The 23,445-nt window shown below is 24.4% G+C and overlaps 12 protein-coding genes across 12 annotated transcripts; 8 read left to right on the top strand and 4 right to left on the bottom strand.

Annotated features, from left to right (window-relative positions):
- Window positions 1-86: 86 nt before the first annotated feature.
- T552_04140 (hypothetical protein) lies at window positions 87-930 on the bottom strand (the record flags this gene model as incomplete). Its single annotated transcript, XM_018372191.1, has 6 exons — window positions 87-257; window positions 302-361; window positions 405-536; window positions 581-738; window positions 780-871; window positions 920-930. The coding sequence occupies 6 exons, from the start codon at window positions 928-930 to the stop codon at window positions 87-89; spliced, it is 624 nt and encodes a 207-aa protein (XP_018225897.1).
- An 801-nt stretch (window positions 931-1,731) lies between these two features.
- On the top strand, window positions 1,732-2,782 carry T552_02046 (hypothetical protein; the record flags this gene model as incomplete). Its single annotated transcript, XM_018370606.1, has 3 exons — window positions 1,732-1,757; window positions 1,802-1,857; window positions 1,905-2,782. The coding sequence occupies 3 exons, from the start codon at window positions 1,732-1,734 to the stop codon at window positions 2,780-2,782; spliced, it is 960 nt and encodes a 319-aa protein (XP_018225896.1).
- On the bottom strand, window positions 2,762-3,312 carry T552_02045 (hypothetical protein). The gene has a single exon (XM_018370605.1). It carries the CDS (start codon window positions 3,246-3,248, stop codon window positions 2,805-2,807), a length of 444 nt encoding a protein of 147 aa, XP_018225895.1. The 5' UTR covers window positions 3,249-3,312; the 3' UTR covers window positions 2,762-2,804.
- Window positions 3,313-6,181: 2,869 nt separating this feature from the next.
- T552_02044 (hypothetical protein) lies at window positions 6,182-7,842 on the top strand. The gene is made up of 2 exons (XM_018370604.1): window positions 6,182-6,319; window positions 6,367-7,842. The coding sequence occupies exons 1-2, from the start codon at window positions 6,227-6,229 to the stop codon at window positions 7,795-7,797; spliced, it is 1,524 nt and encodes a 507-aa protein (XP_018225894.1). The 5' UTR covers window positions 6,182-6,226; the 3' UTR covers window positions 7,798-7,842.
- A 407-nt stretch (window positions 7,843-8,249) lies between these two features.
- T552_02043 (tRNA (5-methylaminomethyl-2-thiouridylate)-methyltransferase) lies at window positions 8,250-9,694 on the top strand (the record flags this gene model as incomplete). The annotated part of the gene is made up of 5 exons (XM_018370603.1): window positions 8,250-8,397; window positions 8,441-8,502; window positions 8,560-8,994; window positions 9,036-9,504; window positions 9,549-9,694. 5 exons carry the CDS (start codon window positions 8,250-8,252, stop codon window positions 9,692-9,694), a joined length of 1,260 nt encoding a protein of 419 aa, XP_018225893.1.
- Window positions 9,695-9,823: 129 nt separating this feature from the next.
- T552_02042 (hypothetical protein) lies at window positions 9,824-10,377 on the bottom strand. Its single transcript, XM_018370602.1, has 3 exons — window positions 10,219-10,377; window positions 9,963-10,113; window positions 9,824-9,920 (listed from the first exon to the last, which is right to left on the bottom strand). The coding sequence occupies exons 1-3, from the start codon at window positions 10,329-10,331 to the stop codon at window positions 9,870-9,872; spliced, it is 315 nt and encodes a 104-aa protein (XP_018225892.1). The 5' UTR covers window positions 10,332-10,377; the 3' UTR covers window positions 9,824-9,869.
- A 266-nt stretch (window positions 10,378-10,643) lies between these two features.
- Window positions 10,644-11,518, top strand: T552_02041 (hypothetical protein). Its single transcript, XM_018370601.1, has 3 exons — window positions 10,644-10,827; window positions 10,876-10,999; window positions 11,147-11,518. Exons 1-3 carry the CDS (start codon window positions 10,690-10,692, stop codon window positions 11,470-11,472), a joined length of 588 nt encoding a protein of 195 aa, XP_018225891.1. The 5' UTR covers window positions 10,644-10,689; the 3' UTR covers window positions 11,473-11,518.
- A 98-nt stretch (window positions 11,519-11,616) lies between these two features.
- On the top strand, window positions 11,617-13,892 carry T552_02040 (hypothetical protein). Its single transcript, XM_018370600.1, has 5 exons — window positions 11,617-11,798; window positions 11,846-12,179; window positions 12,224-12,686; window positions 12,736-12,847; window positions 12,888-13,892. The coding sequence occupies exons 1-5, from the start codon at window positions 11,660-11,662 to the stop codon at window positions 13,859-13,861; spliced, it is 2,022 nt and encodes a 673-aa protein (XP_018225890.1). The 5' UTR covers window positions 11,617-11,659; the 3' UTR covers window positions 13,862-13,892.
- Window positions 13,893-14,080: 188 nt separating this feature from the next.
- Window positions 14,081-15,345, top strand: T552_02039 (hypothetical protein). The gene is made up of 5 exons (XM_018370599.1): window positions 14,081-14,207; window positions 14,256-14,645; window positions 14,693-14,863; window positions 14,917-15,274; window positions 15,320-15,345. Exons 1-4 carry the CDS (start codon window positions 14,127-14,129, stop codon window positions 15,256-15,258), a joined length of 984 nt encoding a protein of 327 aa, XP_018225889.1. The 5' UTR covers window positions 14,081-14,126; the 3' UTR covers window positions 15,259-15,274; window positions 15,320-15,345.
- Window positions 15,346-15,968: 623 nt separating this feature from the next.
- T552_02038 (hypothetical protein) lies at window positions 15,969-19,647 on the bottom strand (the record flags this gene model as incomplete). The annotated part of the gene is made up of 8 exons (XM_018370598.1): window positions 15,969-16,420; window positions 16,467-16,563; window positions 16,605-16,718; window positions 16,765-16,986; window positions 17,033-18,077; window positions 18,122-18,571; window positions 18,614-19,543; window positions 19,592-19,647. 8 exons carry the CDS (start codon window positions 19,645-19,647, stop codon window positions 15,969-15,971), a joined length of 3,366 nt encoding a protein of 1,121 aa, XP_018225888.1.
- A 520-nt stretch (window positions 19,648-20,167) lies between these two features.
- Window positions 20,168-20,589, top strand: T552_02037 (hypothetical protein). Its single transcript, XM_018370597.1, has 2 exons — window positions 20,168-20,395; window positions 20,446-20,589. Exons 1-2 carry the CDS (start codon window positions 20,212-20,214, stop codon window positions 20,541-20,543), a joined length of 282 nt encoding a protein of 93 aa, XP_018225887.1. The 5' UTR covers window positions 20,168-20,211; the 3' UTR covers window positions 20,544-20,589.
- Window positions 20,590-21,918: 1,329 nt separating this feature from the next.
- On the top strand, window positions 21,919-23,375 carry T552_02036 (hypothetical protein). The gene has a single exon (XM_018370596.1). The coding sequence runs from the start codon at window positions 21,965-21,967 to the stop codon at window positions 23,327-23,329; it is 1,365 nt and encodes a 454-aa protein (XP_018225886.1). The 5' UTR covers window positions 21,919-21,964; the 3' UTR covers window positions 23,330-23,375.
- The last annotated feature ends 70 nt before the right edge of the window (window positions 23,376-23,445 follow it).

Raw genomic sequence — 23,445 nt, 5'->3', positions numbered from 1 at the left:
AAAATAAAAAATACCAAACAAAATATATAAAAAATATAAACACATAATCTCATTTAATATATTATAAATATATGAAATTTATTTTTTTATATCAAAATACCATAATATTCTATTTTTGAGGATTTTTTTATTAAATCTGGCCACTGAACAATAAATCGATCAACAAGATATAATAGTATTCTTCCAGAAAGCGATAAAGATTTTACACGAGCGAATGATTCTATAAATATAATATCTGGACGATTAAGCCCAAATATCTATATTTGCATTATTTCGTAGGTTAATAATATTTTAAATTTACTTCAGTAATTATAGCAGCCAGGCACATCATTACACTGCTTCCGGGGCCATTACATAGAAGCTTTTTAATTTAATAGGAAGAAAAATAAATATTTCTTACATACGGCATCTGGTCTTCCTAATTTATTCCATAAAAGTATTTTCAAACATGATATCAGACATAGTATTGAAGAAAATGCAGTGGTATAATATACTTGATTAACATAACGTGCTCGTGGAACATTTTCTATATAGTACTATTTAATATTTAGATTTCCATATAATTTAGCTTTAATAATACTTTTCCTGCGTATCCACTAGAATTTGTTTTTTCTATTTCTAGCTTTCTAACTTTCCCTTTGCTTAAAAAATCTCCTGCAGAAATAACATATGTTCTTTTACTATATCTTAAAAAATCAACTTTTTTTAATAATCTTATCATTTCTGCAGTATGGCCACCTTTTTTGATAAAAAACGTTTAAATATTTAAGAGAATATACCAGAACCAAGAAATATAAGTAATTTTATTTGATCATCTTTGCTTCTAGACTTATGTTTATGTTTACGAGGCTTTGTTAAAACATAAATTATTCTTATTATAAAAATAATAAAAATAATTAGTTTAAAAAAAATTAAAAACCTTATATCCATGAAAATTCTACTTAATATAATGAATATTATTTAATAATAATATTTAAAACTAAGAGAATAATTCGTTTATAAAACATTTGAATTAAATATTTTTAAAAAAATAGATTCATATAATTAATTTGTAAAAAAATTTTATTAAAATATTCATAATATATATAAACTTTTTTAAATTTAATATTTAATAAAAGTAAAAATCTATATATTTAAAATTATTTTAAATTACTTTTATTATTACTAAATTGTTTTTTAATTAATTATATTTTAAAATTTTTGATTAGATAAATCTAAAATTCTTTTTTAAAATAGATTTATTTGCTTTATTTGTAAGGTTTTTAATTAATCTTAATATAAATAATTTATGTATTAAATATAAATATTAACTTTAAATATATTAATTTAGATATGTTTTATTGAAAATAAATTATTTAGAAAAGTTCAAACATTAATAGACAAATATAAATTAATTTTAATAACTTATATTTATAACATCATAAATATTTTTTAATAAAATATCTCTGAAATATAAAAAATAGATTGATTCCTTTTATATTAATTTTCCTGTGTTAAACTTCTCAACTTTGAAATACATTCAAATTAAAAGGGCATTATTTATCATAAAAAGCATTAATATAAGTAAAAACTAATTTATCTAAATTAAATATTTTTGATTATATTTTTTATAATATTTACAAATTCAAAAATAATTTAAATAAACGATTAATTTGTCAAATTTCTCCAGATTTAAAACATAAAATATGAAATTTATAAAACAGAACAGTCTCTAGGATTAAAAATATTATCATGCTTTCTAATAAATTGGTATCTGAGTATAAATGTCTTTATAATCTATCTATACTAAATTTTAAAATAGACTTCAACAATTAACTTTAGCGCAGTTACGTACAATAGCAATAAAATGCGGCATTTGTAAAAGTTTACTTTTTTTATAAGATACTAGCTAATTTTCTACCTAGTAAATAATGGAAAAAAACTAGAATTAGCCCAAAGGATTCTTCAAGAAATTTCTAAAACACGATTAATTAATAATGATTTTACACCTCATCGTATTCTTAGTATTGATGTAGGAATTCGTAATTTAGCATTCTCTTCAATAATTGCGCCTTCAGTCATAATTGAAGATTTTAATTTAATTCATCATAAACCTTTTGTTGTTGATGGATGGGACAAACTATCTATTGAATCAAATAAAATAGATGATAAAATTGTTAAGAAACCCTATAACCCTACAAATTTTTCTTTTTTGGCATACCAGTTAGCAAAATCTTTATTAAACAAATTTAAACCACAGACTATATTGATAGAACGTCAGAGATATAGAACTCAGAGTAAAAGCGTTGTACAAGAATGGATCATAAAAATAAATATCTTTGAAAATATGCTACATTCTATATTTAGGTGCTTTAAAGAAGAGATGATATGGAATAATCCAGAAGCAGATATTTTAAGTATAGATCCTGCCAAAATCTCGTCATTTTGGTTGAAAAAAAATATTTTAATGAAAAATTTCCCAATTGAACATAATTTGTCAATACTTATTAATTCCAAAAGCAAGGAACCAAACTATCTAACAAAAACATCTGCCTTGAGATCTAAAAAAGAAAAAATAGAAATAGTTAAGTCATGGCTAAAAGCAGATTCTATTTTTGATTTTAAAAATACCCAAATTACTGCAAAAGATTTTATATCTAGAAAAAAAGATAATGATAAACTTAAAATTGATGATCTTGCTGATAGTCTTCTTCAGGGTATTTCTTGGATTATATGGGAGCAAAATAAGTGGATATTAAAACAAAAATTACAGCATAATAAATCCTTGTATGATTTTTTTTAATAATTATATTATAATAAAATATTTATTTTTCCATATCCATATATTTAATTAAGTTTTCTGCATAGCTTTCAATTTCTTCCAAAGTTTTTTTCATATCGTCATGAGATATCTTTTTTTTGATATCCTTTATATTAGCAAGATTATTCAATTCCTTTAAATGCTTGATAAATTTCATTTTTTGTTCTTGCAAAAATGCATCTTTAATCAGCGCTCTTTTCATAATAACTAAAACACGAATACAATTTATTGATTCTTCCAAATTGTTAATAGAAAAGATTAGCTGTTTTTCTTTATTAGGTATTTGATATAATATATTAGTATTAATAACCCATATAATAAAAGCAACAGATAAATTTAATGTTATCATTAGAAATAATCGATATTTCTTCAGGTTCCAATAAATCCAATTAATATCTAAGGCCGAATTAATATAGACATTTGATCTCGAATCATATATATTCAACATAATTAATTCCTTAATAAAAAAAAACAAAAAGTATGATAAATATTAACTTCCTTAATAATTTTCTATTTTTTTCAGATAGAATAGATATAGACAGATAAATTATTCCAAGATTTAGTATATAATACAAAAATACGTGTGGTATAGTATAATATAAAAATGTTCAAGGCGTCTCAGTTTTGCACCATTCACATAAATCTAAAGTCGAAGGTCCATAGAGTATATATAGTAATCTTCCTTCTAAGGATTTTAATCGATGTAACAATTTCTAATCATATTGTGTTATTTGACGTAAATGAGCAAGTCAAGCTAAAATAATTCTAGTGTTTGAATTTCAAATGATGTTTTTAAAATATTTTCCGAGTGAAACAAAGATAATTCAAATATAAGGAAAGCTAATGACAAAAAAAAAACAAATAACCTGAATAGTCGGCTTAAAAAGAGGCCATTTTAAAATGACATTACGTCTTTTTCTATTTGAATACTTATATTTTCTTATATGTATGAGTAAAATAGTTTATGATCGAATTAGAAATATTGCTATTAGTTATATTAATTATATCGTTTTCCTTTATATTATTCCTATCCATTATTTTGATAAATAAAAAGCAAATGTTTCCTGTTAAATTTCTAATTTATTGGCCTTTTAAAAAAATTGAACTTTATATCTTTCTTATTCTTAAATAACTTCTTTAAAAATACCTACTTTTTATTATATCATTAATAGACTCTCCAGAAAATTGTTTTAAGGTATATATCTTTTTTTTTAATCTTTAGATAATTTTTTTAACTAGTCCCTTAATTTCACTAACTCTTAATAATATCTATCAAGAACAAATATGCAATATGTTCTACTAAATAAACTCCCTATAAGTTCATTATTAAATACTTGTTCTTTTTTCTTTTGAAATAGATTACAACTATCTTGAAATTTCGAGTAAAGCGTATCTAATTTTCTATTTTTTTCATATCTTTACAATATAATGCCAAAACATCACAATATAGTTTAAAAAAATATAAATATTCATTATTAGACTATTTTTATCTTTTCATTAATACTTTTATTTTCCACATGTTTTTTAAGTATTTTTCAATTTTTTAATATCAACTATTATTATTAGAATTTTAAAAACTAACGTATATGAAAAAAAAAATGAAATATCTGCCCTTTTGAACCATTTAGAATATTTTTCGTTAAGTATTTAAAATTTATAATATTAAAATTTATTCAAAAGATGCTTTAATTTTTCGACATTTTTCATAATAATAATTAATTCAATCAATGCTAAATATATCAAATATTTGTACACTTTCTTTCTAGTTCAATGAGATTTTCTTCTTTTCGAACTTCACTTTTTATTTAATTTTTCTTATAGATAAAAACTTTTTTAACATCTATTTTAAGAATTATATATATACTAGTTTCAATATGACTCAATACTACTTTAATGATTATAATAATTGGATTCTTTTTAAAAAACTTCTTTAACATTTGAGAGGACTTAAAAATAAATTACCAAGTATTCTAAGTTATCTTCGAAGACTTCAACATATTAAAATATTCTTTTTCAAATATCCTAAACCTTAATTCATACTTCATAAAAAGTATCTCGAAATTTTAATTCTAAATTAAAAATATTATAATTGCAACTTTTTATAATTGAAGATTTGTTAGTAAGTAGTCTTGTAAAATGATTCTAAAAAATTTATCTTTATTAATCTCAAGTACTTTAAAATGTTCTTTAATTCCTTTCAAGAATATATTTTTATTTCTCAATTTTTTCAATGCTTTTAAAAGAATCTCCGATAATTAAATTCGTTTTTTTCTATAATGTCTACCTTTCAACTTATTAGATAATTCTGTAATGGCCCGATTAGTTCTATCTAAAAAGAGTATTCTCTATTATTTTCAGTATAATTTTTATCTATTAAACTGCTAGTTTCTGAACGCTTTAAATTTTTAAGTTTATAGTTATTGCAAATTTTTCTATATTTTATTAATTCTTTATAGTTCATCATTTATATAAATATTCCATAATTCCTTTAGAAACACTGTTAATTCTAAAAATTCATTTTTCTAATTTATTATAAACATTTTTTTAACATTTTAGAAATGTTTATATTAAGATATCGAATTTAAAAAAAATAGTTATTCCGATAAGTGATAAAATATTTCTAATATCTAATACGTTAATATCATTTCAAAATTACTATCTATTTCTAATTCTAATAGATTTGGCTTATAAATAAATTAAAAAAAAATAACTGAAAATACTAATATTTCTGAAAATATATATTTAACAAATATAGTAGTATAAAAAATTTCATTAACTAATTCTTAAAAATTATTTTATATTTAAAAAATCTTAAATCTCGATTAAAAGTAATAAATAACATATAATAAATGATAAATAAATATTATTTTTTATTTTTCTATCTATTTAATGTTGATTAAATTTTATGATTTTTTTTCATATATTCAAATTTTATGTAAAATCCCATTTAAAATATTTTAAAAATAATCGATCATTCCATTTAATTTGATAATATAAACTGTATTTTTTTATTAAATTAGTTTTTTCTAATTTTTAAAATTTAAAAAATAATACTTAGAATAAAATATTAAAACTATATAAATTCATAATTTAATTTCAATATGCTTATAAAATTTAAAGAATAAAATTAAAGCATATGATTTAAATAAAATTAAACCCTAATTTTTAAAATAAATTTATGTCAACTTCAGAACACCTGACCTCGTGAAACTTCCTTAAAAGTTGGAACGAAGCTATCTTATCCAAAATAGGAAAAAAGTTATTCCTAAAATAAAAAAAAAACTAAAATAGTTTTGAATAGCAATAAATATATAAATCCAAATTATCGTAAATAAAAATAACAGATAACATTTTTTTTTTAAATACAAAACATAAGATAATCAAATATATTGAAATAAACAAGTTCTTGTTGTATAAACGATAAAAATGTATACAATATATCATCCGGTTGCTATAGCCGCAGCAGCAACAACTGGTGCTATGCTTTTTGGATTTGATATTTCATCCATGTCTGCATTTGTATTATTTAGTTATATATCCTAAGATTTATGTTAATAAAAAGATAGGTTACTGCACCACAATATCTTGAATATTTTAATCGGCCCAGTTCATTATTACAAGGTGTTATTACATCATCTATGCCTATTGGATCAGCAATAGCATCATTTTTTTCTGGATATGTTACAAATAAACTGGGTCATAGATCTATTAATCAAATAGGTGCTTGGATTTGGATTGTTGGTTCAATTGTTCAAGCGACATCTATTAATGCGGTCCATCTTATAATAGGTCGTTTTATTTCCAGTATAGCAATTGGTCTTTGTTCTAGTCAAATCCCTGTTTGGATTTCTGAGTTAAGTCCTAAAAAATATAGAGGATCTCTTGTCTCGATTTTTCAATGGTCCATAACATGGGGTATATGTATTATGTTTTATCTCTCTTACGGTTGTACAAAGATTAAGGGACCATTATCATTTAGAGTTGCATGGGGTTTGCAGGTGGTTCCCGGGTTTATCTTTTCATTTCTTGTTCTTTTTCTTCCGCAATCTCCTAGATGGCTTGCTTCACATGATCGTTGGGAAGAAGCTCAATTTATCATTTCTAAAGTAAATAATTCAAATAATTTTAATAGTCCTGAAGTTGTTTCTGAAATAAAAGATATAAAGGAAGCAGTAGAAAGTGATAAGGATAGTGTAGGCTATCTAGCATTATTTTCTAAAGGTTCTCGTACAAGAACATTTGTCGGTTTTTTTACTCAAGTTTGGCAACAATTTACAGGAATGAATATTATCATGTATTATGTTACAAATGTCTTCCAAATGGCAGGTTATTCTGGTGTTTCAAATTTACTTATATCTTCTATTCAATATGTTCTTAATGTTATTATGACTGTCCCTGCTTTACTTTTTATTGATCGATGGGGTCGACGACCGACATTCATTTATGGCGCAGTTTTAATGGCAATACTATTATTTGCAGAGTCAATTTTTATGGCTATTGGAGGTCATTATGTTCCTAGTTATCATGGAAGTGAATATATACGATGGACTATGGAAGGTCATAGAAATTTAGCGAATGCGGTAATTGCATGTTCTTATCTTTTTGTATGTGTTTTTGCTCCTACATGGGGACCATGTGCGTGGATTTATGTTTCCGAAATTTTTCCTCATAATCAACGTACAAAAGCTAATGGGTTTTGCACTTTCGCAAATTGGACGTTTAATTTTATACTGGCTATCTTTGTTCCTACTGCATTTAAGAATATTCAATGGAAGACATTTTTAATTTTTGCAACATTCTCAGTTACTATGGCTATTCATGTATATTTAATGTTTCCCGAGACATGTGGAAGATCATTAGAAGAAATTGAGCAAATATGGAGAGACAAAGTACCAGCATGGAAGACAAAAGTATATAGACCAGATAAACAAAAATCTTTAGAAAAAAAAGAGGAAAGTTTATTAGATAATGAGAATGAGAATAAATATCAAGTTTAATAATAATAAAGGATTATACTGGGAAATACAATCAAAATTTTATGAATTCAGGTGTTATATTATGGAAATTTCGTTATATAGTTGCTTTTATGATACTGTATTTCGATTTCGTAAATTATAGAATATTTTACCAAAGTTTAGGCGGGTTTCTGTTAACTGTGATATAAAACATGTCCAGAGATTAGAAGGTATTTTTATTATTTTTTAATATATTTTAATTAGTTTTTAAAATACTAATGACTTGTAATAAAATTTTATATTTTTGCAAATTTATGAATTAATTAAAAATTTGAAAATTCAAAATATCCATTTTGAATTCTCAGAATAGATTATAGTTATGCATAAATTTTTAAGAAATTGTTTATATTATTTAATTATAAAGTTATATTTATCGCCAAATAAATATTTTATAAATAATTTTGAAATATACGAAGTGTAGAAAAAAATTAAAAATGAATGTAATGATTCAAAATCAAGGAAGAAGAGTAGCTTTATCTAGAATAAAATCTCTTTTGTTTCAACATTCAAAAAGAAATATTTTTAATAATCATAATATTGATAATAATTATATGGATCATATCCTTCAGCCTCAAGATAAAAGTATTTATCGACAAAAGTATAAGACATTCATTTAAAGAATTAGTATTTGTTTCAATGTCAGGAGGTGTTGATTCAAGTGTTGCTGCTGCTTTATTAAAAAGTAAAGTGAATATAAATAAATAAACATATATATATATAATACTTTTGATTAAAAATATACAGGGATTAGATGTCGTCGGTATTTTTATTCAGATCTGGATAGAAGATAACAGTTTTTGCTCCTTTGAAAAAGATTTTTTAGATGTTCAAAGAGTTTCAAAAGTATTATCCATGCCAGAACCATATTATGTCGATTTTTCACGAGACTATTGGAATTTTGTTTTCCAGCCTGCTCTTGATTCATATAGAAATGGATATACTCCAAACCCGGACGTGAATTGTAATAGATATATCAAATTTGGATCTTTGTTTGAGAAAATTGAACAGATAATCCGAGAAAAATATTCAAATTGTAACAAATGGTGGGTCGCAACAGGTCATTATGCTACAGTTAAGACACATATCCCAACTAGTTCATCGCATTTATTGCGTTCAAAAGATATGGACAAGGACCAGTGTTTATATTTATCAAGAGTTTCTCAAAGTTCTCTTCGTCGAGTAAATTTTACAAATTATGTTCTTATAATTAATTCTAATAGACCCTTTTTCCTTTGTCAAACTTTACGAAATCAGAAGTCCGTGCAATTGCTAGAAAGTTTTCATTGCCAACAGCAGATAAAAAAGAATCTCAAGGACTTTGTTTTGTATCACCAAATACAGGACGACATTTTTCAAATTTTTTAGCTAATTATCTTAATCCTCAAAAATTAACATATATCGATATTTCTACAGGAGATATCCTTTTTGTTTCCTCTGATAAAGGTATATGGAATACTACTATTGGCGAATCTTCTAGAATTTATATACCACAAGCAAAAAACGAAGTTAATGGAAAATGGTTTGTTGCTGATAAGAATCCATCAAAAGGTATCATATATTTATGTAGAGGATGGGATAATCCTGCTTTGATGAAAAATATAATGTATTGCAAATCATGGCATTGGATAGATCCATCTTTAGAAGAATATGGCGAAGTTGTTGGACAACTAAGACATAGACAAATACCTCGTAAGTTTTTCAAATTCTTTAATGCTATTAGTTTATTTTCTTAGAAAAATGTTATATAAGTAGATACAAAAACGATATGATCAAAATTGAATTTGAAAAAATGCAACGAGGAATTGCACCAGGACAAAATGTAGCTGTATGGAAAGATAATGTATGTTTAGGTGGAGGCGTTATACATCAAGTAGAATAAATCTACAAAATCTACAAAAATATCTCGGAAGAAATAAAAGGTATTTACAAACATATTAAAATATAATTCAGAAAAACTTGTACAATTTTTACAAATTATTATATTGATAATAAACGCTGCCTCGTTTGGAGCTTTAAAACATTATATACATACAAGGCTACTTTTTTATATATAATTAGCTAGATATAGTAGCTAATAACTCATGATCATGATAAAATTGATATTCCTAAAAACATTAAAAACAAAGCATCGTATCATAAAATTATACTTGATCTCCGACTTTAATATTACTTCCTCCATATGCAGGAATAATAACTTTATCACCAACTTTAACACTGGTTTTAACTGTTTTTCCATCCTTATCAAGTCCTCCTGGACCAACTGCAATGACTTTGCCTTCTGACAATTTTTCTAATGATCTAAAACAAAGATTAGTCTCTACATTACTTAAAAACCTCATTCTTTCAAAAAAAACATATAAAACAATAAAAAAGTATATAATTTAAACAAAAAATAGTACATACTTTTCTGGTAAAAAAATACCTGAAGCAGTCTTACTTTCTGGTTGGATTCGCTGAACTAGCACACGATCTAAAAGAGGTCTAATGCATGATACAGATCTTAAAGAAGTAGCCATTTTAATATTTTCTTATAAAAATCAACCTTTTTAAAATGCAGCGCAGATAAAAAATAAATTTTCTATTTAAATATAATCGAAAATTCGAGACAAAAAGCGCTAAATTAGAAGAATTAAAAAATGAATAAATTGTTTTTTAAAAGGGTTTATAACTTTTTAGATAATTAACTATTATAAAACGTTAATTCGAATTTTTATGTTGGAATATTTGTTTATAAATATAGGAAAAATTATAAATAGAGACAAAACAATAAAGATTACTTGAATTTATTAAAATAGGATGATTTTATTTACAAGAAATCAGGTGTTATTGGGTTTAATTATTTTTTTTTCAGCTTTTACTTCAATTTTTTCTTTAATGTTTGATATTGTAGCAATGCCTAAAAATATTGAGAATAACCGATGTATTCGTACACTTGTACCAGCAGATACTTTGGTAGCAATTTATGTTAATGTTGTTGGATCAGCAAATGATGGGCAAAAAGTAAATATGACCGTATATTAGATTTATTGAGCATAAAAGATAAAAAGTTGATTTTTTTAGATTACTGATATAGCTGGAAATAAATACGGTCATTCTAGAGAGATTATGGGCAAAAGGAAAATTGTTTTTACGACAAATAATGAATCTACAATCATTGTGTGCATAAATAATGTTCTTCTTGATGGTAATGATTTTATTTAATAATAGAAAACTTTGAAGTTTTGTTGCATATAATTTTTTATATTTTTCCTTTTTATGAAAAATTCAAACAATAACTTCATTGTTTTATAAAGCATAATTTTATTTTTAAATAAATATTAACTGGTTTTAGGATTTGATAGTACTTTTAATCATTTCCGAACAATAGAATTAAATATTAATAAAGGCGCAGACGCTCTTAATTGGAATGAAATTGAGATTCTGAAACATTTAAAACCTATCGAAGTTGAATTATTGAGAATTGAGGGAATTTCTAAGGAAATTGCAAAGGAAATGGATTACATGCAAAGACGAGAACAAAAAATGCGAGATATTAATGAAAGTACAAATGATCGTGTTAAATATTACGGTCTTGGATTTATGATTTCTTTGGTTATTCTTGGAATTTGTGAAATTGTTTATTTACGTCGTTTTTTTCAACGCAAGCAGCTTATTTGAATTTACTTAAATATTTACTGCTTAATATAGAAAATTCTTAATATAGTATTTATTTTGTTTGTTATATTTTCTAAAAAAAATATTCATTAATTTTATCAATTTATTATTTTTTCTATATATAATTTTTATCAATTTTTAAGTATAAAAAGTTATCGCACTATTTTTAGAAAAAATTGAGATTTATAGAATGAATGATAAGAATACAGATGCAAATATAATATTGGATCATGAAATCCCAGAACTATCAAATATATCAGAAAAACCTCGGCTAGGTCACTATGCGATTTTGAAAACACTGGGTGAAGGAAGTTTCGGGAAAGTAAAACGTAAGAAATAAGAATAAAACTGAAGTGGCTAATTAAATATTCCTTAGTTGCAATTCACTCTATTACTGGACATAAAGTAGCTCTTAAAATAATCTCGCGAAAATCATTATTGAATTTAGACATGTCATCGAGAGTAGATCGTGAGATATCATATTTAAAGCTTTTAAGACATCCTCATATTATTAAACTTTATGAGGTAATTGCGACTCCGACGGATATAATTATGGTTATTGAATATGCTGGTGGTGAATTATTTGATTATATTGTTTCTCGAGGCAAAATGAGTGAGGATGAAGCACGTCGCTTCTTTCAGCAGATTATAACTGCAGTTGAATATTGTCATCGTCATAAAATTGTACACAGAGATCTTAAACCAGAAAAGTATTTTCATTAGATTTTTTTTATTTATTTTAATTTTATTGAAGTCTTTTATTGGATGATTTTCTTAATGTTAAAATTGCTGATTTTGGTTTATCAAATCTTATGACTGATGGAAATTTTCTAAAAACATCATGTGGGTCGCCAAACTATGCGGCACCTGAGGTTATATCTGGGAAATTATATGCTGGTCCAGAGGTAGATGTTTGGTCATGTGGAGTTATTCTTTATGTTATGCTTGTGGGTCGGCTCCCATTTGATGATGAATTTATACCTACTCTTTTTAAAAAAATAAATGGAGGAATTTATACTATTCCTTCATTTTTAAGTTCTGACGCGAAAGAATTACTTAGTCAAATGCTTGTTGTAGATCCAATTCAACGAATTACATTGCAAGAGATTCGAGAAAGTAAATGGTTTAATCTTAACCTACCTGATTATCTTCATCCACTTGATAATTATGACGAAAAGAATGAAGTTGATGATAAAATTGTCGGGAAACTTGGACAGGTAAATTAGAATATTTTTTTTAATTTATTCAATTTTTAACTATGAGTAGGCTATGGGTTATAATAAGGATCATGTATATGAAGCACTTGCTAGGTCCGATTGCAATGAAATAAAAGATGCATATCGATTAGTTGCAGAGAATCAGATGAGATATAAGGATTGTAAGTATTTTAGTATTAATATTTATCTTATTTTTTTTAGTTCGAATTATCATGGCAAAAAATATACAATCATTTTTAGCTCAATCTCCACCTAGCTGGGATACTGAACAAATTAAACCTCCTCGAAATATTTCATCATCTTCATTAAGTCAATCTTCTCCTACTGATGTGAATACTCGTTCCATAAACAAAGGAATATATAGCACATTGTTATCTTCAGTTGGTGGACCATATACACGATTAGAAGATCAAACACCTTTTCACATTAGTATTTTGCCATCTAGTCTTCATAATTATCATATAATGTATATGAATAAGAAAAGTTCATTGGATTCCTTGGATAGAAATACTAAGGATAAGAAATTACAAAGTAGCATTTCTAAATCAGTTTTAGCACCAATGTCCATAAATACTGAAAAGAAAAAGCGGGCAATTCGTTGGCATTTTGGGATACGTAGCAGAAGCTCTCCATTAGAAATAATGGTAGAAATATATCGAGCACTGAAAGATCTTGGAGCAGAATGGGTTGATATTGAATCTCAAAATGTAGATCTGCATGAAAAAATAAATAAATCTAAAGAAAAGAATTTATCGGAAAATAATGATACTAATGATACTATATTGGATTCAAATAAAACCAAAGATCCTTATGTAATAAAATGTCGTTTAACGAAATCATTTGATAAAGAAAAAAAAACTATAGTAACTATCGTTATTCAATTATATCATTTGGAATCTAATAATTTTTTGGTGGATTTTAAATATGGAGGTTATGAGAACGTATGTTCAATTATTTCTGAATTACCATCAAATGATATAAAAAACGAAACCGAAAAAATAATTACTGGAATATCTGAATTAATGAAAAATGATACGACGAAAACTAGTTCTCAGGATTTAAATGCATCAAATTATTTATTAAATGCTTCTAGAAAAGATCTTTCTGAAAAACAAGTTACGAGCCCTTTTCCATTTTTAGATTTGGCAAGTCACTTAATATTACACTTAATGTAATATTTTAATATATCTATCAATTAAGTTTTGCATTTATTACTTTAAAAATTTGTATAATATTTTTATTTTGTAATATCAAAATTATAGTCTTATAAAATCTTATGTTATCGAATTTAAACTTTTAGCTTTTAATATTTTTAAATTTCTATCAAGTCAAAGATGTTTTTTATAAAACATAGTTTTATTAATGTATCTTTATTCGATAGCCAAGCTAATGAAATGGTATTTTAAATATTTTTAAAGGATTTTTATTTATTCTTTATCAATGACTATAATAAATTTGATAAATATTTGGTCAATTTTAATTATAGCAATAAGTTTTATTCTTTCGCTCTTTTTTGTTATTGTGAGTTATACAATATCTAATTAGTGCTTTTTTAAATCATTTATTCAGGTTTTATTATTAATTTTTTCTAAATCACGACTTTCATATCAATCTGAGTTATATTGCAAAGTTATATCAGACAATGGTGAATTTGACAAAGTTCTCCTTAATACATTAGAAGATCCAGCAGAAGTCTTTATGTCTGTTGTGATTCCTGCCTTCAATGAAAAGTTGCGGCTTTCAAAAATGTTAGAAGAAGCAGTAGAGTTTCTTTCATTTGAATTTGAAAAAGATCAAAGATGGGAAATAATTATAATAGATGATGGAAGTACGGACAATACTTATGAGCATTCAGTGAAATGGGCACTATCTAAAAGTAAAACTTCTTTACTAAGATATGGCGAAATCAGAGTTTGTAGTTTAGAAAAAAATAGAGGAAAAGGGGGTGCAGTGACACATGTATTGTTTTTCTTGAAAATATATAGAATACTAACGATAGAATGAAGGGAATGATTCATTCTCGAGGAGAATATATTATATTTGCAGATGCAGATGGTGCATCTAGGTTTTCTAATTTATATAATCTTTTAAAAGAAATTAAAAAAATTGAAAAAAATGGATGTGGTATCGCTATAGGATCCCGTTCTTACACGGCATCAAATGATATTATTTTAAAAGTATTTTTTTAAATTATGAAATAGATAAAATTAATTTATTTTAATAAATTTAGAGATCTAAGATTAGGAATTTTATGATGCATGCTTTTCAAAAGTATTTATGGTTTATGGGAATAAGACATATTAAGGATACTCAATGTGGATTTAAATTATTTACTCGCCGAGCAGCTTTAATGATATTTCCAAATATGCATGTAGAAAAATGGATATTTGATATAGAAGTGCTAATCTTAGCTGGAATTTTTTTAATACCAGTAGTCGAAGTACCAATAGCCTGGCAAGAAGTTCCAGGCAGCAAGTTAAGTTTAATAAGTGATAGCTTAAGAATGGCTGTTGATTTACTAATTATGAGATTAAATTACAAATTTGGGTTTTGGAAAATTAAAAAAAGATAAAATAAATAATTTTTTGGTATTAAAGTTTCATAACTTTATAATAATACTTAATTTATATTAGATTTAAATTTTACGTTTTTGTTAAACTTGCATATTTTTGAAAAAGTAGTATTAAAATTATGGAATAAGGTCTAATATAATTTTATTATATTTCGAAATATATTTTAGTGTTTATTGGAATTTATATATTGGCTTATTAATACAAATATATTATTAATTTATATTGAAATATTATTCTCTGGTTTATGATAATATTTTATTTAAAAAAATAAATTTAATACAAATATTAGTTTTTTATTTTTATTTACATTTTTTTAGAAATAAACCTATTGGTTATTATTTTAATTGTTAAATATTCTGGTCTATAAAATTTATATAAAAATTTATTTAAATATTAAATCATTGTCATAAAATAATTTTTCAATTGTTGAAATATTAAACTGCAAATAAAAATTTATATATAATATTAGCTTAAAATTAAAATTTATCTAGTATTTAGGAGTATTTTGTTAATACATATCTACATTTGTTTTTTTTTAATTATATAAATAAAAAAAAATATCATTAAGTAAAAAATTAGAAATCGAAGTATAAATCAAAAAATCAATAATTTTGCATTTTAAGCAATAAAAATAACAATATTTATTAAAAATTTTATCAAAGTGTTTTTTTATAATAAAAAATATAATTAGATCCTAGAATCGACACTTTTAGTTATAAATATTGCTATCAAAAGCTAATTTAGTTTTTAATAAAGAATTGGAATTTCCTACTTTTATAATTTTTTTAAAAGCTATTGCAGATATAGCACTAAGTCCTTTCGCTTTTGCAATTATCCTCATATTTAGATCACTTGTAACTAATACAACTTTTTCAAATTCTTCTGATGTGAATAATTCTTTTTGAAATTTCACATGATTCTCATTTTGAGATAAAGCAACCTGAATAATTCTGTCATCAATATTTCTATATCTTTTTTCATCCTCAAAAATATCTTCTGGTTGTTCTGATATATAATCCAAAGCATGAAGTATATTACCTTTAACTGTAACAATCTTAGCCTTTTGAGTTTTCAAGGCAGAAATAATAAGAATAATTGCATTATAAGCAGTAATGCCAATAGGAGGGGGCTTATTATTTAATCCATATAATTCAAAAATAACTAAAAGATATTACAATAAATCTAAATACCAATATTATTTATTTACCAGCAAGAGGAATGACAATATCCCAAGAATTCATGGAAAGAATCTTACGAAATAATTTTAAGTAAGATATTAAAAAGTTGGTATCAAAAACTAAAGTCTAACCAAATTAATATAATCATATTTTAAAAATCAATTTACCGTATAACCAGATTTAATCTGTCGAAAAAAGTATTGAGTATCTTTTTTGTGATTAAATTCCAGTTTTTTTGAATCATTTTTACTTAATATAGATTTTAAAGCTCGACGACGTTCCTAAAAAAATAAGTTGAAATATCCTTATAGACTTTAACTTATAAACCCTAAGATTTCTAATTTCTTCACTTTCTCCCTGTACTTCTAGATCATCATTAAATTTTATATTATTTTTGTAATTGTCGTTTTCTGATTCAAATGCATCAGTATCAGATAATGATAAAATCACATTCCCATAATATTTATTAGAAAACTTAATTTTATTAATATACTCTCTACTAATTGTAAAATGTTGAGTTTGATTATTATACAACAGAATATTGGAAAGCTAATTAAAGTTAATGATAAAAAAACTAAAAAAAATAAGGAAATACTGAAACTATTTTAAAACCAAGCCAAATAATCCTTTTTATTCTAATTTCAGTAACTTCATCATTAAGTTGTTCAACTGTAAAATTAAAATCATCCTCTGTCATATTTTCAAAATACGCCTTAGGCCAAATTTTTTCGGTCCAGTTTATACCTCTTAAAGCCCAATCCTCAGGTAAAGGATTTTTATTTTGTCTAACTGGAAGATCACTCATTTCAAGTATGCTGTCATAGTTTATTTTTTTAATAATATTAGACAAATACTCTGCAATCTTAAGCCACGGTATAAATCTTTCCATAGAAGAAAGAACATATGAATACTTTGAACAATAATATAGAAATATCATACATATAAAATTATATGCAAGAGAGTTTGATGATGTTATAGAAATAGAAAGTGACATAATAAAATAGTGTAATTGACATGCCTTTAAAAATACTATATGGTCTATAGGTAATGTTTCTTGATCTTTTATAGAATGACGACTCCTAGATAAATCAGATGAGTTAATAAGACTAATAGGACAATATAGTGTAGAAGTAATATGTACGGTTTTGAATAAAGAATGATTAATTGCAGGAAGATCACTTTTATTTAGATCATAAGATAAAATATCTGTTTTATTTCCAACTGTCGTAACCCTTTCCAAATATTCCTGATTTAATTTACTATAATCTTTATCAAAAAAATGTGTTTCTTCCTTTTTTTTCTTATTGTTAATCCTACTTTCTTTTATTAAATATTTCAATTTTCCATGTTTATTTCCATATTGAAATAGTGCTACAATATTTGTAATAGCCATTAATACACCTTCCTTATTCCAAATATTTTCTTTATTTAAAAGAGAAAGAAGATCATTAAGAATTGTTTCAAAATTATCAAGTTGGAGCTGAGTAAACAATAATCCATGAAGTTTTACATAATTATTAATCAAGTCCGAATTTCTAGATGTTTCAGAAAAACACGAAGATTCCTTATGGATAAATATTGGATCAAATAAAGAAAGTATGGATCCTCTAGCAGATGAAAATGATTTAGAAACAACCAATCTATTAAAATATAAATATTGTTTTAAAAAATAAAAAGAAAATACGCTTTAGAATAATAAAACAGTTTTTTTAATATGTTATCCTTCGATAAGATAGCCAAATGATGATATAATCTTCCAAGTGTAGGTAAATTCATTAATACTTTAATATACCAATATTTCGAAATATTACTCCAATGGTTTTTAGTTTTCATATCTATTTCTTCAATAGCCATCCTATATCTTGCTAAATCCCCCAAACATTCCATCCATTCATTTTTAAATGTAGAAGCAGTTTCAAGTAAAACCGTTATTTGAGAATATGAAAATAAAATATATGAAATCAGATGCTCAATAGTATATGGAAGTTGGGAACGAAGAATTTCAAGATAAGCATATATGGAATTTTTCCATAACCTAGCCGGAATAGTATATTTAATAGGAATTTTCATTATTGAATGACATGCTGAAGGATGCTGAGTAAGTGACAAAAAATTTATATATAAAAATAAAAGACTAAATTTATAAGCAAATATACTATCAAACTATATTACTTACGCTCCATGTAATTCGCTAAGTTTTCTGAATTTTTCATGATCTTTATCAGAAAACGAAACATTTATATCAAACTTTTCACATATATTATCTTGAAGTTTCACATGAGACTCCAAACGTATAAGCCCTTTATATGAAGTTTTAATTTCTTTAAGAAGCATTTCACGTGTAACTACAAACGGATTTTTTTCCCGAATAATTAAGTTAGAATCAGAATTAGAATCGTTTTCATTAATAGATTCTTTCTGCTTTTTTACAGAGGAAATCTTCTCTAGCTGTTTATTTTTTCTTATTTGTACTTGATTATTTTCTTGAGATCCCAAATCTATAAAAGTCTTAAAATTAAATAACTTTTTGTTACTATTATTGATTTTTCTAAATTCTTTAGATTTGACTTTCTTTTCCTGTATATATTTTTTTGAAAATAATTCATAATGCTCTTTTTTTAAAGATATTGGTTCTAATTCTGAATGAAAAAGTTTATTTTCATTTGAAGGTTGAAACGTGGTTACAGAAAATCCTTTATTAGAACTATGACTTTTAGAATTTTTAGCTTTTCCTGGACTTTTAAATAACGTCCTTTCAATTGAGAAATGTTTTTCTGATTTTGTTTCTAACTTTTTTACCGGAATATTAACTGAAAGATCATGCTCAGGATCAAAGGTATCATTGCATAAATTAAGACGCTTTTGAGATAAATTTGAACACTTTGTATAGTTTTCCTGTTCATTCGAAAGATGTGATCTATATCTTGTATGTCTTGGTTTAAAAAGTATCTCCTCATAATCTAAACCGAGTCTAGATTCAAAATTTTTATATAAAATTTCCTCTGATTCATTTTTCTGACTAGATATGAATTTTTTACTATGTTTACATAATTTTTGAGGTTTCTCTAAATTATTTCTAAGTAAAGTTTTTGTTTTATTATTAGTTCTAATCTAACATAAGAAACATAATAAGACTAAAAAAACAAATATATACCTTTTAGTATTATATTGAGATAATATCGGTTTATCAGATACACAAGGAAGTGACATTATAAAATTAATCGCGTTATTTAGGCCATGTTTCATTAGTTTTAAGCAATAAAAAAAATTTTTTAAAAAAATACATCTCCATTTATATAGTTAATTCAAAAATCTTGTTAACAAAATGCTACTTTTTGATATAAAATAAATTTTAATAAGTTAATGACATAGATAATATGTTTACGAAAGTTTTCGAAGTTACAGTATATTATAGATATTATATATAATATATAATATCTATAATCATTTTAAAAAAATCATTCTATATATCATGATTTATACATTTTAATATACATCAATAATAAAAGTATTTAGATTTTTAAACTAAAAAGGTGAAGATTTGATCTCAGAAAAAAAGTAAATATCGTTGAAAAAGATATACTATTTTAAATATAAGATTTATTATTATAACAGAAATATCTTATTAGTAATAATTTTATCAAAATATTCCAAATATTACATTTTTATTTATTTAAAACTATAAAAATGTAAATAACCGATTTTGAAAAATATGAAATTCAGAAAAAATATATAATTTTAAGAGAGATATATTAATGCTAACATTTAAAAATTATGGTTCAAAATGCTGAATTATATCCTTTAAATATACCATCAGATATTTCTGATTCTTTGAGTACAATATCATCTGATACAGATAAAGAATGGCAAGAATCTTTAAGTCAACTAAATATCTTTTTATTTTGGGTTATTATTCCATTTATTGGAAAATGGGCAGGCCGTCAATTTGCTTATTTCTGTAATTATAATTTTTTTTTAAATTCGTAATTATGCTAATTATAATCATAGTATGGGAACGATGCATAAAAACTAAAACACCAATAGAGTTATCTATCAAAAACCAAAGTTTCCTTGGGTTATGTAGATTAATAACTCCATTTTATTAATGAAATTCTGATATATAATAAATGATTTAACTTTAAAGATGTTATTATTTACAGTACTAATGCAAAAATATATAATACGATAATAAATCAATTACATGTCTGTTGGATTGCAAATATTTATAAAAACTAAAAACTACACTTTTTTTTCTAAAATATTAAACATGTTTATTATTTAATAAAGGCATGTTATTATTATAATTAAAATTATTCAAAAGATATTTGGCAACGTTTTTTATATCGAACATTAAAACAGTTGATTATTTTAATATTAAATAAGTAAAAACAAGTAAACTTATTTTCATTATAAATATAGATAATTTTGTATTTATAAATTCAGAATACATAAAATATATAAGAATATCCATTATAATCTAATAAACCCGAAATATTTCAATTATAGACATATATTTATTATATGATTCGCATTAATTTTCTCATGCACTCGCAAAATTAAGGTTGTTTCTAAAAATACATAATTAAATTTACATAAATTATTTAATTCTTTTTAAAATAAGAGTTGATGCGTTTTTACTCCTTAATTTAAAAAAAATAACTATACTTTAATTTTTATCTTTCTTTTCTATTTCTTTTATGAATTTTATTTACTAGAAAATCTTATATTTATATATATTTACTATTTTTTGGTTTTATTCCAATAATATATAAAACTTATCTTTCATTTCTTATAACATTACTATTACATAAAATATTTCTAGGATTAATTTTATTTTTTTTAAATTATTAATGTTATTATTGAATCCTGAAATTTCCAAAAAAATCATTCTTTATCAAATCAATAAATAAGTTTTTACTGAAAAATATTTAATATCATTCAGAATACATGTACATAGATGTATATAGATATATGTATATAGATGTATAGATATTAGTTTCTAATTACGTTCTATTTTTTATTTAATCCGATATACACTTTTAATAAAACCTTATACGAATTAAATATTAATAAAATTTATGATTTATATAAAAAGATCATTTAGAATATATTTTTAGCTTTAATTTTTAGAAACAAGTGCATTAATAAGAGGATTTCCATATATTTTTATATTATTTAATATATTATTAATCTTATGTTCCGCTTCTGGAATCAAACACATAACTATTCGAAAAAGGAAGAACAGGCATAATAATAAAATAATAGTGGAATAATGAAATCAAGGAAGAAAAAACATAGGAACAGCTCAGAATGGGTTAAATGCTCTTGAATACAAATTTTTTAAACCTACTTTTTTATAGAAAGGATATGGATAATAAAATATTATACAAATAAAAGTAACTTTTCTTGTGAAATTGAAAGACATAGTATCAGTTATATCTTTTTTTTGGGGGAAAGTTAGGCATTGTATAAAATTGTTATTAAAGACCGATTTTTTTGGGAATTTATTAGATAAATTATTTATAAAATGCAAACATTTTTTGATCCATTGTGCTCATCAGCATCGGAATTTATTGATTCACCTACACTTTTGGATGATTTGAAGCTTGACTATACATTTACACAATATCCATTTGATAATTCTAATTATGCTCAAGTTAATGATATTGAAAAATTCTTAAATTTAAACTTTGATGACGGTGAAGACAATAATAAACAAGATGTAGAATGTTTTTGTGATGAGAATTTTTTAAATTCAAAGGATGTTCATTTTAATACTAAAGATGATTCTGGTTTTCAATTATCAGCTTTATACGATATACCTTGGATAAAATCGATATTTAATGATGATATTACACAGAGGATTCCAGAAAAGAAAGATATTTTTGAGGAAGAAGGATTATCTGACATTTATATTAATTTCGATGAATCAACCTTATTAAACGAAATAACAGATACACCTAATGATGTTGCTCAGGAGACAGGTCAATTAAACAGGGAACTACATGAAGATGATAATTATGTTTTTGACATAAATGTTCCTGAGAGTCATGAGAAAGAATCAGCTTTACCTTATGCATCTAATTTTACTAATACTCCACACTTTTCCGAGTCATCTTTTACATGTCCATTGACACCACGTTTGTCACCATCAGTAGGAAGTGAACTAAAAGAATTACTCGTTTTGGATTCGAAGCCGCCTGTCATGATGCCCGTAAAAGAAGGGAATACGTCATTAGACAATATGACTTCAAAACAATTTGTTAATAATAGCAAATTATCTGAAAAGGCTTTATATACTGGTAATTTTAACATGCATTCTGCTGATAACCTTTCAAAAAGTCATACTCCAAGTGCATTATTCACAAAAAAACGTTCTTTTCAAGATTTCTCTAATGGCGATATGAATATGTCATCATTGTCGTCTCCTAAAAGAAATAAAAATACATATCCGATAGAAAATAATCTTGACGGCCATATGTTTAATCCTGTCATTCATGATAATTCTTTAATATCATTACCGCAATCACATATATCTTCAGAATCGGCATTTATGTTTGATAATAATGCTTTATCTTTTAAAAATTACGGATGGACTGCAAATGGAAAACAGGAATATATTGATACATCTTCGCTTATTCCATATGAAGTTTATCTTCCTGATACAACAGCATTATTATCTTCAAAACAAGTCAATCCGACTTCATTAACATCTATTAAAGCGGATTTACCTAAAAATATTAATATGAAAGATATACTTCGCACAACTTCAACTAAATATAAAAAGAAACGATATCCTGTGGCCTTTGGATCTTTTATTAATTTTACAGAACGGGACGCTGAAATTATTCTTAATGGCGTTGCTCCGAGTGGAAGCAGCAAGAAACATTAGGATCATATCTACATATAATTTGTCAATTGTTTATTATTATTCTCATGTGTTTAAGTGAAATATATTCCCTATTCTTATAATGTTCATATTTAATTCATATCTACTTATAAGTAGAT

The sequence above is a fragment of the Pneumocystis carinii genome (genome assembly GCF_001477545.1).
Source record: "Pneumocystis carinii B80 chromosome Unknown supercont1.8, whole genome shotgun sequence".
NCBI classification, from domain to species: Eukaryota; Fungi; Ascomycota; class Pneumocystomycetes; order Pneumocystales; family Pneumocystaceae; genus Pneumocystis; species Pneumocystis carinii.
The sequence above is the reverse complement of the archived record's forward strand: the minus strand, read 5'-3'. Positions and strand labels throughout refer to the sequence as shown.

Coding starts and splice junctions, on each gene's coding strand:
- T552_02045 (XM_018370605.1), bottom strand. CDS start 3,248: ATGTTGAATATATATGATTCGAGATCAAATGTCTATATTAATTCGGCC.
- T552_02044 (XM_018370604.1), top strand. CDS start 6,227: ATGTATACAATATATCATCCGGTTGCTATAGCCGCAGCAGCAACAACT. Junction 6,320..6,366: donor TTTCATCCATGTCTGCATTT/GTATTATTTAGT, acceptor ATAAAAAGATAG/GTTACTGCACCACAATATCT.
- T552_02042 (XM_018370602.1), bottom strand. CDS start 10,331: ATGGCTACTTCTTTAAGATCTGTATCATGCATTAGACCTCTTTTAGAT. Junction 10,114..10,218: donor GGTATTTTTTTACCAGAAAA/GTATGTACTATT, acceptor TCTTTGTTTTAG/ATCATTAGAAAAATTGTCAG. Junction 9,921..9,962: donor ATATTAAAGTCGGAGATCAA/GTATAATTTTAT, acceptor TAATGTTTTTAG/GAATATCAATTTTATCATGA.
- T552_02041 (XM_018370601.1), top strand. CDS start 10,690: ATGTTTGATATTGTAGCAATGCCTAAAAATATTGAGAATAACCGATGT. Junction 10,828..10,875: donor GGCAAAAAGTAAATATGACC/GTATATTAGATT, acceptor TGATTTTTTTAG/ATTACTGATATAGCTGGAAA. Junction 11,000..11,146: donor AAATAATGTTCTTCTTGATG/GTAATGATTTTA, acceptor AACTGGTTTTAG/GATTTGATAGTACTTTTAAT.
- T552_02040 (XM_018370600.1), top strand. CDS start 11,660: ATGAATGATAAGAATACAGATGCAAATATAATATTGGATCATGAAATC. Junction 12,687..12,735: donor TTGTCGGGAAACTTGGACAG/GTAAATTAGAAT, acceptor AACTATGAGTAG/GCTATGGGTTATAATAAGGA. Junction 12,848..12,887: donor TCAGATGAGATATAAGGATT/GTAAGTATTTTA, acceptor TATTTTTTTTAG/TTCGAATTATCATGGCAAAA.
- T552_02039 (XM_018370599.1), top strand. CDS start 14,127: ATGACTATAATAAATTTGATAAATATTTGGTCAATTTTAATTATAGCA. Junction 14,646..14,692: donor AAGGGGGTGCAGTGACACAT/GTATTGTTTTTC, acceptor GATAGAATGAAG/GGAATGATTCATTCTCGAGG. Junction 14,864..14,916: donor CAAATGATATTATTTTAAAA/GTATTTTTTTAA, acceptor TAATAAATTTAG/AGATCTAAGATTAGGAATTT.
- T552_02037 (XM_018370597.1), top strand. CDS start 20,212: ATGGTTCAAAATGCTGAATTATATCCTTTAAATATACCATCAGATATT. Junction 20,396..20,445: donor CCGTCAATTTGCTTATTTCT/GTAATTATAATT, acceptor TTATAATCATAG/TATGGGAACGATGCATAAAA.
- T552_02036 (XM_018370596.1), top strand. CDS start 21,965: ATGCAAACATTTTTTGATCCATTGTGCTCATCAGCATCGGAATTTATT.